The sequence below is a fragment of the Carettochelys insculpta genome, chromosome 1 (assembly GCF_033958435.1).
Source record: "Carettochelys insculpta isolate YL-2023 chromosome 1, ASM3395843v1, whole genome shotgun sequence".
Lineage (NCBI taxonomy): Eukaryota > Metazoa > Chordata > Testudines > Carettochelyidae > Carettochelys > Carettochelys insculpta.
Window position 1 is genome coordinate 52,196,561 of NC_134137.1, and position 16,137 is coordinate 52,212,697.

At 46.8% G+C, this 16,137-nt stretch overlaps 1 protein-coding gene across 1 annotated transcript; it reads left to right on the forward strand.

The window, feature by feature from the left end:
- The first annotated feature begins 1,107 nt into the window (after positions 1-1,107).
- Positions 1,108-13,695, forward strand: ALOX5AP (arachidonate 5-lipoxygenase activating protein). The gene is made up of 5 exons (XM_074982292.1): positions 1,108-1,212; positions 9,073-9,172; positions 10,298-10,368; positions 12,283-12,364; positions 12,747-13,695. The coding sequence occupies exons 1-5, from the start codon at positions 1,143-1,145 to the stop codon at positions 12,907-12,909; spliced, it is 486 nt and encodes a 161-aa protein (XP_074838393.1). The 5' UTR covers positions 1,108-1,142; the 3' UTR covers positions 12,910-13,695.
- Positions 13,696-16,137: the final 2,442 nt, after the last annotated feature.

Sequence of the window (16,137 nt, forward strand, 5' to 3'; positions counted from 1 at the left end):
CTTTGAAGTGCTACTTGACTGCTTTTTGTTTTCATGTTGGTAGCAGTTACCTTCAGCCTGAGTGGGGTCCTGCCAAGACGCGTTGTACAAATCAGAGGTCTGGTCTTGCAGCTGCTACCACTTCCATGGCTGTCTGTGGGCTGTTTAACATGGCAATGGCTGTAGACTCTAGCAAAAGCTGTGTGTTTCTGTTCACAATCACCACATTTACGGCACAGCTCTACATCTTCTCTCTTTTTACCCACTCTTAAATAATTGGCTGTCCCGTCAGTTATGTGGTTCTCTTCACACAAAGAGGCAGCCAGTGCAAGTCTGAAACATGGCTCCTGCCTCTTAGACAGTGACACAGAATATTCACCCTATTGCATATTTACTTAAGTGTCCATTGTGTGGGCTATTTCTTCGGATACGGGAGTCCCTTTCTGAGAGCAACTGTGGCTCCTGTCTCACACCGTTGCCACACCTTTCTCCCTTCTGGGTGGGCATGTCAATGGAAAAGAAAAAACCCAGCTTGCTCTTGCTTTAGGATTCTGAGGTCTATGTTGCTCCCATTAAGGTCTGTGCCATGGGGAGATGGATAACACCACAGCTGGATTTGCATTCAGACAGGGAGAGGGGGCATTAGGGAAAGTGAAGGAAGTCATTGGCCTGATGACTATTAATAATACAGTTTTGCTCCTATTATCTCTTGTGGCACTGGGACACCTGCAGACACTGGTATGGCAACGCTCAGCTGATTTCTTGCAACCTACAGTTCCATCTCGTTCTTCTGGATTTTCTAGCGTTGTCACTGCTAGCCAAACAGATGCCCTTTACGTATCGTGACTACCCAGCCTTTAGGAGGCACAGATGTCTCTTTGCAGTATTTATCTCCATGGATCCGTGCGCGCATGGCTAATGTCTGCAGATACGTTCAATCCCTACGTGGACAGCAAGGCAGCCAAAGGGCTTCTGAGGTCTGTGCTGCAGCCATGCTGCACTGACACATTTCTAAACAAGAGGAGCTGTGGTGGTGTGCTGTGAAGCCATGGGAAATGTTTCATGATGTAAGATAAGATAAGCCGTCACTTCCTCTTCTTGTGTTTGTGGGGCAGCTCTGCTGAAGAGGCTGCATAGTCCACTCTGACAAGCCAGCTGCAAAAATGGACCATGAAGTGCTGGGAAGCGTTGTCCTGCTAGCAATAGTCAGCCTTCTCAGTGTTCTCCAGAATGGTAAGGAAAACGTACCTTTGCGTGAGGGTCAGAGGGAGCTGAGAGAGAGGGTGGAGAATTCTTAGTAACAAGTATGCATTGAATATGAAATGTAAACTGACCTCTCTGAATACATTTTAACTCCTGTGGTGCAGGGCTCTGTGTGTTGATATGTCTCTGCATGTTTGAACAAACTTGGCTTCAGAAGTTCTTGGAGCCCCTTCCCTTTTTAGCCCACCATTTTTTGTTCCAGTTGCTGGCTATATTAGCAGAGACACGATACTAATCTTAGGTTTCTTCCAGTACACTTGTTAAATATATGTCAGGGCTAGCAGCCACTGTCTGTGCCTCAGTGAACATGTCCTACAGCAGAGATCTGGCTTTAGAGGTGAAAGAGATTGAGGAGCTGAGTGACTGACATGAAATGTGGATCAGACTCAGCCGGTCTAAATGAGTGTAATCAGTGGTACTATACTGAATTTTACTTGCAAAGATTCTGGCCTGCTCATTTTTTTTCAGGTTAACTAGCTATCTTATTTTCCTGAAATTCATTCTTCAGCCTTTCAGTTTATTGGTTTTAACCCCTTCATGGATGAGAATATTACAAACGACTTCATCAGTGGTATTTGGTATTTCAAAGTTTATTTTATTCTGTCTATTTAGCTTGGTTTCTTCGAAGGTTCCTTAGGCAAAGTGGTTTTTTTCTGCGAACTTTGTACCTGGTGCTGCCGTCTGATACATATGTGGTTTCCTACTCGGAAAGCGCGACCCAGGGTACACGGAGATGAGTGACTGTTTTAAAAATGATTTCGTTTATGTTGCCTCAAGTCCAAGAAGAATTGTGAGGAGACAGCCTCAGAGCTGGATACCTGTCATCCTCATTATGGGCCTGATCCAAAGTGCTCTGACATCAGTAGGAGGACGACCAGGTGTCCAATGGGCTTTGGGTCAGACACCACATGCAGTTTTAGGAACTCAACTCCTGTGGAAGGGGCAGATTGTTTTGGGGCTACTGTCTATGGCAGTGCTGGGAGGATGGGTGTGGAGCACCAGCAGAGCTACAACATTCAGAGTGAAAATGCAGCAGGGCAGCAGTGGTGCGTGGCCTCCTGCACAGAGCTCTTATCTCTCACACACAAGAAATGTGTTTGTGGTTTATACTCAAATTCTGCCTTCAGATGAAGGCACTATGTGAGGGCAGGAACAGATGATTTTGGCGCAGGGTCGGTGCCTCACTCTCGTTTGTTCGGCACTGGATGACGCGTTGCTGCTTGTCAGATATGTAATCACCATCAATCACAGCTGTGCTTTCACAATCCCTGATGGATGTTGGCTAGCAAGGCGCACCCATTCATAGATGTGCCCTGGCGTGTTTCCGCCTGTCACCAGAGCTGTTTGGGGAGAAATAGCACGAAGACCTACACTTTTCTCTACAGTTCCTTCACTTAACCCGTCCAAAAACTTGTCTGTTCCCATTCCGCCCCATGCACATTTGATACAGCATTGAAATCTCTACATCAGGTTACGGACCCAAATCATTAGATCGGACAAGAACAGTGCTTGGCACAGAAGCCAGTGTAAAAGAGGCTGGGAGGCAAGATGGGCACAGGTGGTTGGAAAGCCTTTCCCCTCCTCTGCTCCTAGGGCAGCAGAATTTAATTTGGCTCCTGGTGCAAGTTGGAACTGCTTGATGGGTGCTGTGGCCATGTCTTGGCAGACCCCATAGAGCTGTCTGAGCAGTGGTGTTGACTAGTGCAGGGATTCTGAGATCTATGTTGCTCCCATCGAGGTCTGTGCAGCGGGGAGATGGATAACGCCACTGCTGGATTTGCATTACAAGAGGGAGAGAGGGTATTAGGGAAAATGAAGGAGGGCATTAGTCTGATGACCAGCCACATGCCCCTGCTCCTCCCTCTCCCCACCCATGTCCTGCCCTGTGCCCCTCCCACTTTTGCTCCATCCATGCCCCGCCCTCTCCCCACCCTTGCTCCAGCCCCTCACTCTGCTCCACCCCTTCACTCTGCTCCACCCCTACTCCCCTCTTCCTGCGGAATCAGTGCACTTCTCCCAATGAGTGTGGGGGCAGGTTCCTCCCTCCCTGAAAGTGGCACAGTCAGAGACCAGCGCAAGTGAGCCGCACCACGCCAGCGGGGCGGTGTGTCGAGCCACTCCAGCACTCTACAGAAGCAACGCAGCATTGATGGTGAGTGCGTGGAGGGGCTGGCACGGAGGCGGGGGCACATTCATGTGCACCCTGTAGATGTCACCTATTCGCGCAGTAGCTCTCTGCAGCTGAGGTTCCCTCTGCGCCCCCTTCGCTCCACAGAGGAGACATAGCAGGAACCTGTGTGTGCACATATAACACAAAAGCAATGATCATAAAAGGGGTAAGGTGAGCAGAATTTGCATTTCATACCCGGAACTAGCACTGCCCCGTATTTACCTGCTAGGCCACCCATTGGGAACTAGGATTCCTTGGAACGTGTTCAGCTGTTATCAGCACACACTCAGCACACAGGGCACTCTCCACGCAGCCCTCCTGTGTAATTCCCAGGGGTCCCATCTCTGTGTTCTGTGGCAGTTGTCTGCCACTAGTCAAGGGCAGTGTAAGGGCAAAGCTGTAAACTTTCCTCTTCCCACCAAATCTAGAGTGAGTTTTGAACCTGGACTGGCTGCCCCATAGTGAGAGTGATGACACATATAGTAAAAAAAATAACTTACAGGAATAGGAGATTAAAAAACAAGCAATACCAATGTGAGAATTTGGGTTAATTCTCTGGTTCATCAAAGTTCTTAGGCAAGTTTGTGGGGTTCCAGTTGGAGGAGATACCAGTTTAGCACAGAAATATACACAAAATCCTGTTTCCCTGAGCAGCATTAGTAACATACATAGAATCAAAGACTCATAGGATTGAAAAGTATCAGAGGGGTAGCCGAGTTAGCCTGTATTTTCAAAAGCAACAAGAAGGCACCTTATAGACTAACAGATATTTTGGAGCAGAAGCTTTCATTGACAAAGACCCACTTCATCAGATGCATGAGGGGGGTGGATTTCAGAGGAGGATTTAAAGAGGGAGTCTCAGTAAAGGGGAGGGCCAGAGCTAACAAGGTCTATTCAGTCAGGGTGGAAATGGCCTATCAATCAGCAGTTAATGCGGAGATGTGAACATCACCAGAGAAAAAAACAAGTCAGTTCACCGGAAGTAGCTGGGGGGTGTTGCCAGATTGAAAGAGACCTTGAGAGGTCATGTAGTTCAGTCTCTGCACTCATGGCAAGATTAAGTATTATTTAGACCATCCCTGACAGGTGTTTGTCTAAATTAAAAATTCCACAATCTCCCTAGGCAATTTATCCAAATTGTTAACCACCTTGACAGGGAGTTTTTCCTAATGTCCATCCTAACCCTCCCTTGCTGGAATTTAACCCCACTGCTTCTTGTTCTGTCCTCAGGCATTAAGACGAACAATTTTTCTTCCTCCTCTTTGTAAAACCCTTTTACATATGCCCCTGCTTCAGTCTTCTCTTCTCCAAACCAAATAAACAAGCTTCCCTCACAGGTCGTGTTTGCTAAACTTTCAGTCATTTTTGTTGCTCTTCTCTGGACTTTTTCCACATCTTTCCTGGAAGGCGGCACCCAAAGCTGCACACAATATTCCAGATGAGGCCTAATCAGCATGGATTGGAGCAGGAGAATTGTTTCTCATCTCTTACAATACTTTTGCTAATACATCCCCAAATGATGTTTGCTTTTTCTGCTTAACTCTCCCCTGCTGGCAGGGCCCGAGCCAAGCCCCCCGCATCAGCACCTGAATCCCCTTCCTGGGCAGCTTAACTGCCCCTGCAGCAGGGTCTGCTCTGCCCCCAGGCTTCACCCCTTCCACAGCCCCAGCCCTCCCTGCTCTAAATGAATGCCCTGCCCCTCTCACCTGGAATCAGACACTCCCAGAGCCAGGCAACCCTAGAACCAGGTACCCACAGCCCCTCTCCCAGCTCTAAATCAATGCCCTCCCCCAGAAACAGGCAACCCCGGCCCACCCAGTTCAGCGTCCGCCCCCTTCCCCAGAGTCAGGTACCTCCAGCCATCCCCCCAAGTGAATGCCGGTGAAGTAGTGACCTTGCCCTGCAAGGGCCACTCCAACTAGGTGTGCACCAGGCTGCCGAAGCCATGCAAGTGCTGCACTGGGCCTCCAGAACCGTGCTGGACCTCCATGGCCATGCCGGGCTGCAGGTGCCAGGGCAGCAGGAGCTGTACGGCAGCCGGGTGGAGCCACATTCCTGCTACACCTTGTTGCGAGAGGGGTAGTGGGAGTTGGAAATAGGCACTTGGAAATCATTTAGGGGGTTAAAATGCTGCGAAGCGCGTTTGTATTGTGAGTCTGACTTGTGGTGGAAAGAGACGTTTTGCAGCATTTCCTGTAGATGGTCCGAGCCTGGACTCATCTGATCTCCCCTGTGTGTTTCAAGATTAATCCTCTTAAAAGAGAGAGCGTTGTACCCAGCTGTCCAATGCTGCATGCTGGGCTTTGAGAGCTGCACTGTCCCAGGAGGGTGTATCCGTCCCAATGGTTCAAGATTTAAATTCATTGTTTGATGTGCCCGAGGCTCGATCCAGAAACCGCTTTGAAAACTGGGACCACAACCTGAAACTGTCACTGGAAGCTGACTGGAACCAATAGACAAATGGGGCATAGGCCTGATGTGCTCACAGGGACCTGAGATATGAAGTGGGAGCAGCCACATTTGGATCAACTGGAGCCTACACATTGTCTTCATATTCATCTTCATGTGTGGTGAGTTACAGCAATCCAGCCTGGAGACAACCAATACGCAGACCAGTGTGGCAGGGTCGCAAGGAAGGGGTGACATTTTCCAGCAAGCAGGAGGGGAAGGAAGGCATTCTCAGAAACAGAGGCTACCTAGATGTCAACGCGTATCCCACTCAGCTACTGGTTGTGGTTCACTGTCTGTTAGCCGATGGTCGGGTAAGATACCACCTACGCCCTTATTTTCATCTGAGTCTTTAACTGCTAGGACAGACAGCCCCTTCGCAGCGGGCAGTCTGGGCAGGCTGATGGATGCCCCAAGGTCCTAACACCCGAGTCTTTAACTGCTCGGACAGGAAAAGTCCCTTCGCAGCAGGCAGCCCGGGCAGGCTGACGGGTGCCCCAACGGTTGCACTGAGAGCTTCCCACACCCGAGTCTTTACTGCTAGGACGAGAAAGTCCCTTCACAGCGGGCAGCCAGGGGTGGTTGACAGGTGCCCCAGAGAGTCTGTCCTGTGGAGGCAGCAAGACTCAACGCTCAGCTCTCAGTGCTCTCTCTTACCAATCACCAGGCTAATTACAGCTGAAAAGCAGCTGGGTTCTTTGTTTTGTGTTGGGCTTGCACAGTAACAGGGAGAGTCAGGTTACAGCTTAACCAATTACTTATTTATTGACTAAGGAGACAACTCTTATGGTCAGAAGATTACAAGATATACACTTTGTTGCAAACTTACAAGATTTATACTTTGTTACAAAGATTACAAATTGTTACAAAGATTGTTCTTTAGTTGTCAATAGCTAGCATGTAACAATTCATAGATCTATTATTGAATGAGCAAAAGGAAAGCAATACACTTAACAGGTCTTATTCTCACCCCTGCATTACCAACGTGGCGTGGCCAGTGTTTCACTCAATCCCTCTGGAAGAAGCAATAAATAACGAGGACCTCAGGAGGCAATGACCCTCCTGACCGGCAGGAAGAGGGAATTGGAACTCAATTAGAGGGGCTGCCGGACCCTTACTTTATACCCATTGGGTCACATACGCTTGCTTCTTCCTTATCTAAAAGGGTGCCAATTGAATTAACTCGTCTCAAGACACTGGTTCTCACAGGGCTGATTCACACCTGTGGGGTGGAGATAATTTTAGGGCATTCTTGCTGTATGGGCCAGAGATTTTTCCTCCGTCTGGGATGTTTGTGTAGGTGAATCAACTGATGGTACTTAACCAAGGGCAGTCCAAGGCCCGGCTGTTTATTAGCCCATTGTCTTTTGCTCTGGAGCTTCAAGACTGCGCTCAGGCATTCCAGGGCTGAACTGCTTCTTTTAACCCTTTGGTGCTCTGAAGCACCCAGGAGAGACAAGATGGAGTAGAGAAAAGGGTGGGGTTCTGTCTGGCTACAGTGTCCCACGTAGAGGCACTAGACCACTTACAGAGAAAACAAAAGAGCCTCCTCTACAGCCGTCGCTGATAGATTGCTGTGTTTTAGCTCAAGCCATAGTGGTTCATGCACTAAGCTCTAGAGGTGCTCAGTTTGGTTCCTTACGAATACTTAGCATGTTGTTGGCCAGGACCCTGAATCTTCCCACCACTTTAAGGAAGAGGAGCTGCATTCCTTTGATGGAGACAATATCTGGGCCACTTCTTCCAAGTGTTTCAGCTTTCCAGCCCACATCGCTTCATTCTCAGCTGGGAGCCTGCATTAGTGCCACCCAGACCTAGCATCCTTCTTTGTGTCCAGCTATTGTGCACTTCTGCGGGATTTCAGATGCTCCTGTGGTTGGGCACCGAGGAAGAGGTGTGAGCACACTCATTTGTTTTAAGAAGTCTGTGATTCCATTTCAGACCCCAGCTGGCAGTCCAGCAGCACCTTTTGGGTATAACATACGCTGACCATCCATCCCATTTTGGCCAGGACAGCCCCATATTTCAGGCTCCGGGAAGGTATCCCAATTTATTTTAACAAAAGGGCTAATTGCCCCATATTTGTGTGGGGCAGCAGCTGCCTCCCAGTTCCCAGCTCCCTACAGCACAGGGAATCCAGGAGATGATCTGGTATGGCTGCTGCCCCATTCCTGGCACCCCAAGGCATGGGGCGGCCAGGGAGATCCCCTGTGGGGCAGTAGCCCCGTTTCCTGCATCCCAGTGCATGGGGCAGCCGGGGTGGTCCTCTGCGGGACAGTAACCCCCCTTTCCTGTGCTTTGAGGAAGTTCTGCAGGGCAACAGCCCCATTCCCAGCACCCCAAGGTGTGGGGCTGGTGGGGAGCTGCACTTGCTTGACATCTGCAGCTGGGAAGCTGCCCCATGTCCAGGTGTCCCATATTTGGACTAAGGAAATATTGTCACCCTAGTACAACACAACATCCATTTGTCATTGCTGAACTACTTTTCTGACTCATGTCAAAGTGCAGTAGTGGGTGCTCTCCCACGCAATAGAAGTGTCAGCATTGAAAAGCCAGTTGGGGCTTTGCTCCCCATGGAAAGTGGGCTTTTCCAGTAGGTAGACACCTGATATGTCTAGAAGCTACATATGGTTCTAGTGTAGGGATTCTGGAACAATCTGTATAGTTGAAGGTCTGTGAGCTATTAACCCAAACAGCCTTCAGACAGTGCTATGACTACTAATCCCACATGGGTGCCAATGAGATAAAGGGCCAAAACCTGCCCTCTCTGGTGCATCACTGGCGAGGAGATGGATTCCCTCAGATCGCTGTAAAATGTGACTTCTCCTCCAATGGGAGGGGAGTGTTGGGCTTTCCAGACTATGCCGGGAGTGTGAAGGGTAACTTGGGGAGGTTTGAATGCGGAGCTGGATGATGTGGAAACAAAATAGCAACCCTCCTTTTTCTTTTGTGAGCACAGAAGTGAACCCCCGCCCCAGTTCCCCCAGCCACAACAGAAAAACTTCTAGGCACTTCTGAAGAGACCAGGTGTCATCACACTTATGAACTAAAGTGCCAGGTTAATCTTAGGTGAGAAGGTATTGGCCCAGGTTCTGCTCCTGCTTACACCAGCATGCCCGTCTGGTCTCAAGTGAGGAATACAGCCTGTCATACTGCACCTGCACAAAGTGTCCAGATTAACCCTCAGAACAAACCCTGCCTTTATTTAACAGCCTTTTTTGCAAACAAAGTGGAGCACGAAAGCAAGAACTATAATGGCAAGAGTTTCCAGCGGACTGGATCTTCTGCCTTTGAGCGCATCTTCACTGCCAAGTGAGTACACGAATCACTTGGGGGGGCAGGGCGGAGACCAAGAACTTTGCTGTTGCTTGTGACTTGATCCAAAGTCCACTGAAATCAGTGGGAAGGCTCTTATTGGCATTGAATCAGGCCCTGGTGCTTTGTAATGTAGGGTTACCATATTTGATCTTTCAAAAAGAGGACACCCCTGCGAGGGAGGATATCTGGATCAGTATCTACCAAGTCGCACTGTATTAATGCGCTATTAACACACTAATACAGCACAAGTTGATAGATACTGATGCAGATACACTCCCTCACGGGGTGTCCTTCTTTCTACATGGTAACCCTATGTAATCACTATTGTTTATTTTAGAGTTGTGTCTCAGGGCTCCAATATTAAGCTGAACCTGGTTCAGAGTCCCTGCCACAAAGAGTCTACACTTGTAATAAGGCAAGACTGAGGTGTAGGGGGTGAACTGGTCAAAGGTGGATCAGTAGCAAAGCTGGGAACACAATTCTGGTCCATGGGGTCCCTGACCAGAGCTGCTTTGCTCTTTTGGTCACTTGTGATTGTCTTTCGAAAGGGGAATTTCATGACCACACAATAAAATAAAATAATTATTTGTTAAACACTGGCAACATGCGCTGTACTTCACCATACATAAAACAGCTCCCTGTGTAGGTGTGTGCCCCAGGTCCCGTATAAGGGAATACTTCCCTCTATAGTAATATTCCCTTTATGAAAAAAGTGAGATAACTAATTCCTTTTTACTAAGCTGTACCAAAAATGACAAGCAGAGCCTCGTTTTTGCTGTGATTCCCATCTTCTCTTTTGCCTTACTGAGTTCTGAGTGTGAATAATCCGATTAATGAGGACTGGGGCTACAAGAGATGCCCAAGCTGATACAGTGTGTCGGGAATTTACCTGATTAATCATGGCAGTGCGGGAGATGGATTTTACACACACCATCCATTTTGCACTGCTGTCGGTTTCTGATATGGTGGGTGGATACCACCCCTTGCTGTCCCAAGGTAAGAGGGAGATAAATCTCCAGATTCTCCGTGTGCAAATTGGTTCTTGTGTTTCTGATGCAGAAGGATATTTTTCATGTCTTCAGTATGGTTTTTAACTCCCCTTTGTTAATTCCTCCCTAGCCAAAACTGCAGAGATGCATACCCAACGTTTCTGGTTGTGCTTTGGTGTGCTGGGCTTCTTTGTAGCCAAGGTAATACATGTGTCAACTCTCTCTTGAGATATAAACATACGTAATTTGTGAGTCTTCTTAGCTTCAGCTTAATATTGTCTCTTAAAAAGCGTGACCTGATCCCTCCCCTCCCCAGGCTTCAGCCGGGGCAGACAGAGGTTGCTTTGCAGGAGTGCAGAGAGGAAAGGCCTGCAGCCTTGAATTGCTGATGTATTAGCTAAACAAAAAAGCAGTCAAGTAGCACTTTAAAAACTAACAAAATAATTTATTAGGTGACGAGCTTTTGTGGGACAGACCCACTTCTTCAGACCATAGCGATACCAGAACGGACTCAATATTTGAGGCATAGTGAACCAAAAATAGTGATCAAGGTTGATAAATCAGAAAAAAAGAAATTATCAAGGTGAGCAAATCAGAGAGTAGAGGGGAGGGGTCAAGAATTCTTTTTTTTCTGATTTGTCAATCTTGATTACTATTTTTCGTTCTCTGTGCCTTAAATATTGAGTCTGTTCTGGTATCGCTATGGTCTGAAGAAGTGGCTCTGTCCCACGAAAGTTCATCACCTAATAAATTATTTTGTTAGTCTTTAACATGCTACTTTGCTGCTTTTTTTGTTTTGATAGTATATAGACTAGCACAGCTTTCTCTCTGTTACTGTTGTATTAGCTGTTCCCTTTCCTGTGAATTACATTATGGACAGGGATGGATCACAGTTAAATTGGGCCCAGACTGGTCAGGAAGCTGGGTCGCAAATCTATCAGCCAGGAGAAGAAAACCATCCAGTTCCCAGGTGGTGGAATCAGTGAAAGTTCATACAGGAAGCAAGGTTATTTTTGGCATACACGTTCAAAGCACAGGGCCCCAAGTAGCCAATCCATTCAAACCTCATGGAAGAACACTGCCAGAGAAGCTTAGTGCTGTCAGACTGCTGCAGGGAAACAGTGGTACCCAGTGTGTTGGGGTGTTTGGGAGTAGAAGCCCCACTAAATTCAGAGCAAATATTCATATGTCCAAAGTTCGGCGTGCACTCGAGTGCCTTGCTGAGCCAGGGGTTAAGTCATTGTTTGTGGGTAGCAGAAGTCTCATGGCTACTGTAGGGGCTTGGCCTGTTGGTTCATGAAAACACAAGTGTAGTACCCAGAGGCACTGAGCCCTCATCTCAGATGAGTGAAGTCTCTGCTCTACAGCCGTGGTTGAGATCCAGCTGGCCTTTAGCTCATGTGGTATAGTGCAGGGCTTTAGCCCCTACGCTCACAGGTTCTATCCTTGAGGCTGGTAACCTGGGTCTGTTGGCCTTACGCAAGGAAAGCCTCTCTTGTGCTGAAAACTGAACTTTGGAGCACAGCATCATGCCTGGCTGGCTGCTGTGGTAGTGCAGTGACCTGCTCCCCTGCCCTCTGAGGAAAGCAGACTGTACACCACAGAGCATGCAGTGCAGCACTCACCGAAGAGCAAAACGTGGCTCTGAGCGGATCCAGGACTGGGCCTCATGCTGGAGCGCTCCTATGGCTTTTAATGGGCGTAATTGAGAGTGGAACTTGGCCCGCAGTGTTTTCTGCTAAAGGTGGTGGGAAACATTGTGCAATTCTCCACAGACTTTACTACCTTTACTTTCTGGGCCCCAGCACCTTTTCTCAGAATACAGGCTCGCCCCTGTTTGCCCATCCAGCATGAACAGCGGGGGGGACCACTCTTCGTAACGAGGCCGATGGGGGAGACTTGGATGGCAGCTAGGGTTGCCAGCCTTCCAGGATTGGCCTGATCTCCCAGACGTGCCATCATTTCTCCTGGTGACCACTGGAATCAGCCCTGGACAGTCTAATAGGCTATTTTTAAGAAAATGAGATTCTGCCATGTGGGGGAAAACCAGTCTTCAGTCGGAGTTGGGAACCCTACTGGCAGCTTGTAACACGTGCTGTCTTATTGTCCTTTCAGCGGCCGCTGCCTTCGCTGGATTAATGTACTTGTTTGTAAGGCAAAAATACTTTGTCGGCTATCTGGGAGAGAGGACACAAAGGTAAGTACTCCCTGGAGCTCTTTATACAAGTTTGGGGTGCTACATGTTTCCATCTTGGCACCCTTCTTGTGCACTATTAAAATATAAGATAATTGAATTAGATTTCAAGTAGGATCAGTGACAAGTACCTATAATGGCTAAGACACATTTCCTCAATGGAGCGCCCTGTAGTGCGAAGCAGGAATTGAACAGGGTGGACCTGACCTGATTTACACTTGTGCATCTCTGCTGAAATTAAAGGGGTTGAAAGGGTGCAAGTCAATGAGAAATTTGTCCCATGCATCTGAGATCTGTTTCAGCTGGTCTGAAGGAGGATCATTTTTCAAACAACATGATACATCTTGGTATATTACTTCTCTCTCTCTCTCTCTTTTTCCCCCAGCACTCCTGGTTACATCTTCGGAAAACGCATCATATGCTTCCTGTTCCTTATGTCTGTTGCTGGGATCCTCAACTACTATCTGGTCCTCTTTTTTGGAAGTGATTTTGAAGTACATATAAAAACTATAACCAACACCATCTCTCCACTGTTACTCATCCCTTAATTCTTCACACCTAATGTGATTCAGTGTCCTTTACTGATCAATATCCAGAAACAGCTATAATACTGTGGTTTAAAAGATGAACCTACACATCCTTGTAGATTGCTGTAAATCTAAGGCTCTATGGGCTTTGTCATTTGATTTCACCTTTTTCCTACAGTAAAATGATGTATTGTGAACAGTCAGTGTGCTCTAAGAAGGATAAAAAATTGCAATTAATACTTCAGACTAAAAAAGAGAAAAACACACCCCCAAAATCATTGCAGGTTGAGCAAAATATTCCATTTTGATTTCAAGCACATTTTTTACTTTTTTAAATGTAAAAGAAATAAAACTGAAGACAATCTTAAAATGAAAAGTAATTTTGAACAGAAACAAATTGACCTGTTTCATTTCAAACTACTGAAACAAAATTCATCAGCATTTTTGGAAATTTTTAAACAAAAAAAAAAAGGAAAATTGAAATGAATTTTCAGTACATTTTGGTGTCACTGAATATTCATTTTTCATCCAAAAACACATTGTGGCTTAATTTAATTCAGCTGTAGGACCCAGAGCTCAGTCTTGCAATACTTCACATGCACAGTGTTTATTGCAGTCCATGGGAACCAACCTCCCTCACTTTCCCACCCCCACAGTTCATGACTGCAGCTGGAGACTGATTTTCATTTATACAAAATAAGTTGCCAAAGAAGAATAAATTGCAAGAGTGTGAAGGTGTATTGGTATACACAAGACGCCATGATCACTGAGGTTGTTTTGTCTTTGTTTTTAATAAAGCAATCTAGAAAGATGAAAGCAGTTTGTTGTGTGGTCTTCCTAGAGTACTTGATTTGTCAATAGCAAACTCCCAGTAAAGGGCAGGAACACGACTGAGCCTACATTGCAAGCTAATAGCTATGAACACAGTCTCAGGAATGCATATTTACCATTGCCTGCTCTATTAGTGGGTTTAATTCCCTGCTAACAAAGTGTATAACATGTCCATACGAGTCAGTATCAAGGGATGGTTTGGCGAGACAGCAACACAGGCAAACAGACAAAACTCTCCCTTTTAAAGATGCTACCATACGAATGCTTAAGCTTTCAACTCTGTCTGATAACAGGCATGCAGGGTGAAGAGAGCTCTATTTATAGTTCCCCTGAGAGGAGGAGAGATTGCTTGCTGTGAGGGGAAAGAGAGAGAGAGAGAGAGAGAGAGAGAGAGAGAGAGAGGGAGAAACAGGGTGCTGAGCTGTTTTGCTAATGGAATTCCCAGAAAGCAGCTGTCTCTACCACTTTCACTCTCATTGAAATGGTTGGCTTGGAAGCTTCTAAAGGGCTGTGTTCTACAAATGCAATAAGTAACTTGTTTATGGGGGAAAGCACTTTAGCTTTAAACATTTAACACCATTTTACTTATATCAGATGAAGCGGGTGTCTGCCCACGGACACATGCTCCAAAATATCTGTTAGCCTATAAGGTGCCACAGGACTTCTTCTCATTTTACTTATGTAACCCTTCTATTAATGGCAGGTGACTGCAAGAAGGACCAGGGGATTCCATCAATAATGTAACCAGACTGGCTTATGCCCCACCTAATAACCTGGGACAATCTCACCCCACCTGCTGGGTGCCTGTAAAGGCAGTTCTTCCCCTCTTGCAAGCACAGAGTCTGAGACAGAAACAACAAGAAGTCCTGTGGCACCTTATAGTCATAGAATCATAGACTCATAGAAGAGTAGGACTGGAAGGGACCCCAAGAGGCCATCGAGTCCAGCCCCCTGTCCTCATGGCAGGACCAAGCACTTTCTAGACCATCCCTGAAAGCCATCTATCTAACCTCTTCTTAAATATCTCCAGTGATGGAGATTCCACCACCTCCCTTGGCAATTTGTTCCAGTGTTTGATCACCCTGACAGTTAGGAACTTTTTCCTAATGTCCAACCTGAACCTCCCCTGCTGCAAGTCCATTGCCTCTTGTTCTATCCTCAGAGGCAAGAAAGAACAAGTTCCCTCCCTCTGCCTTATGACACCCTTTTAGATACCTGAAAACTGCTATCATGTCCCCCCTCAATCTTCTCTTTTCCAAACTAAACAAGCCCAATTCTTTCAGCCTTTCTTCATGGGTCTTGTTCTCGAGACCTTTGATCATTCTCGTTGCTCTCCCCTGGACCCTCTCCAATTTCTCCACATCCTTCCTGAACTGCGGTGCCCAGAACTGGACACAATACTCCAGCTGAGGCCTAACCAGCGCAGAGTAGAGCAGGAGAATGACTTCTCGTGTCTTGTTCACAACACACCTGTTAATGCATCCTAGAATCATGTTTGCTTTTTTTGCAACAGCATCACAGTGTTGACTCATATTTAGCTTGTGGTCCACTATAACCCCTACGTCCCTTTCTGCTGTACTCATTCCTAGGCAGTCCTTTCCCATTCTGTATGTGTGACACTGATTGTTCCTTCCTAAGTGGAGCACTTTGCATTTGTCCTTATTAAACTTCATCCTGTTTACCTCAGCCCATTTCTCCAGTTTATCCAGATCCTTTTGAATTATGACCCTATCCTCCAAAGCAGTTGCAACCCCTCCCAGCTTGGTATTATCTGCAAACTTAATAAGTGTACTTTCTATGTCAATATCTAAATCGTTAATGAATATATTGAACAGAACCAGTCCTAAAACAGACCCCTGCAGAACCCCACTAGTTATACTTTTCCAGCAGGATTGTGGCCCATTGTCAGTTCTAATGTGGAGTGAGAACATCAAGAGCAGAGAAACTGCTTTTGTAATGGGCCAACCACTCCCAGTCTCTGTTCAATCCTTGATTGATGGAGTCAAATTCAGAAATGAATTGCAGCTCAGAGATTTCTCTCTCCATTTGATTTTTGAAATTTCTTTGTTTTTGGACTGCTACTTCTAAATCTGTTACTGAGTGTCCAGGCAGATTGAAGTGTTCTCCCAGAGGTTTCTGTGCATTACCGTTCCTGATGTCTGATTTATGTCCATTTATTCTTTTACATAGAGACTGTTCAATTTGGCCAATATAAATTACAGTGGCGCATTGCTGGCACATGATGGCATATATTATATTAGTAGATGTGCAGGTAAAGGAGCCCCTGATGGTGCGGTTGATGTTAGGTCCTGTGATGATATCGCTGGTATAGATATGTGAGCAGAGTTGGCAGCAAGGTTTGTTGCAGCATGGCCCCCTTCCCACCTCCCCTTCTGTCTCCACAGCTCCTGTGTCCAG

Bases quoted from the DNA above. Each gene is read 5' to 3' on its own strand.
- ALOX5AP (XM_074982292.1), top strand. From the start codon at position 1,143: ATGGACCATGAAGTGCTGGGAAGCGTTGTCCTGCTAGCAATAGTCAGC. The intron at 9,173-10,297 runs GTGAGTACACGA...ATTCCTCCCTAG, and splicing joins GAGCGCATCTTCACTGCCAA to CCAAAACTGCAGAGATGCAT. The intron at 12,365-12,746 runs GTAAGTACTCCC...TTTTTCCCCCAG, and splicing joins CTGGGAGAGAGGACACAAAG to CACTCCTGGTTACATCTTCG.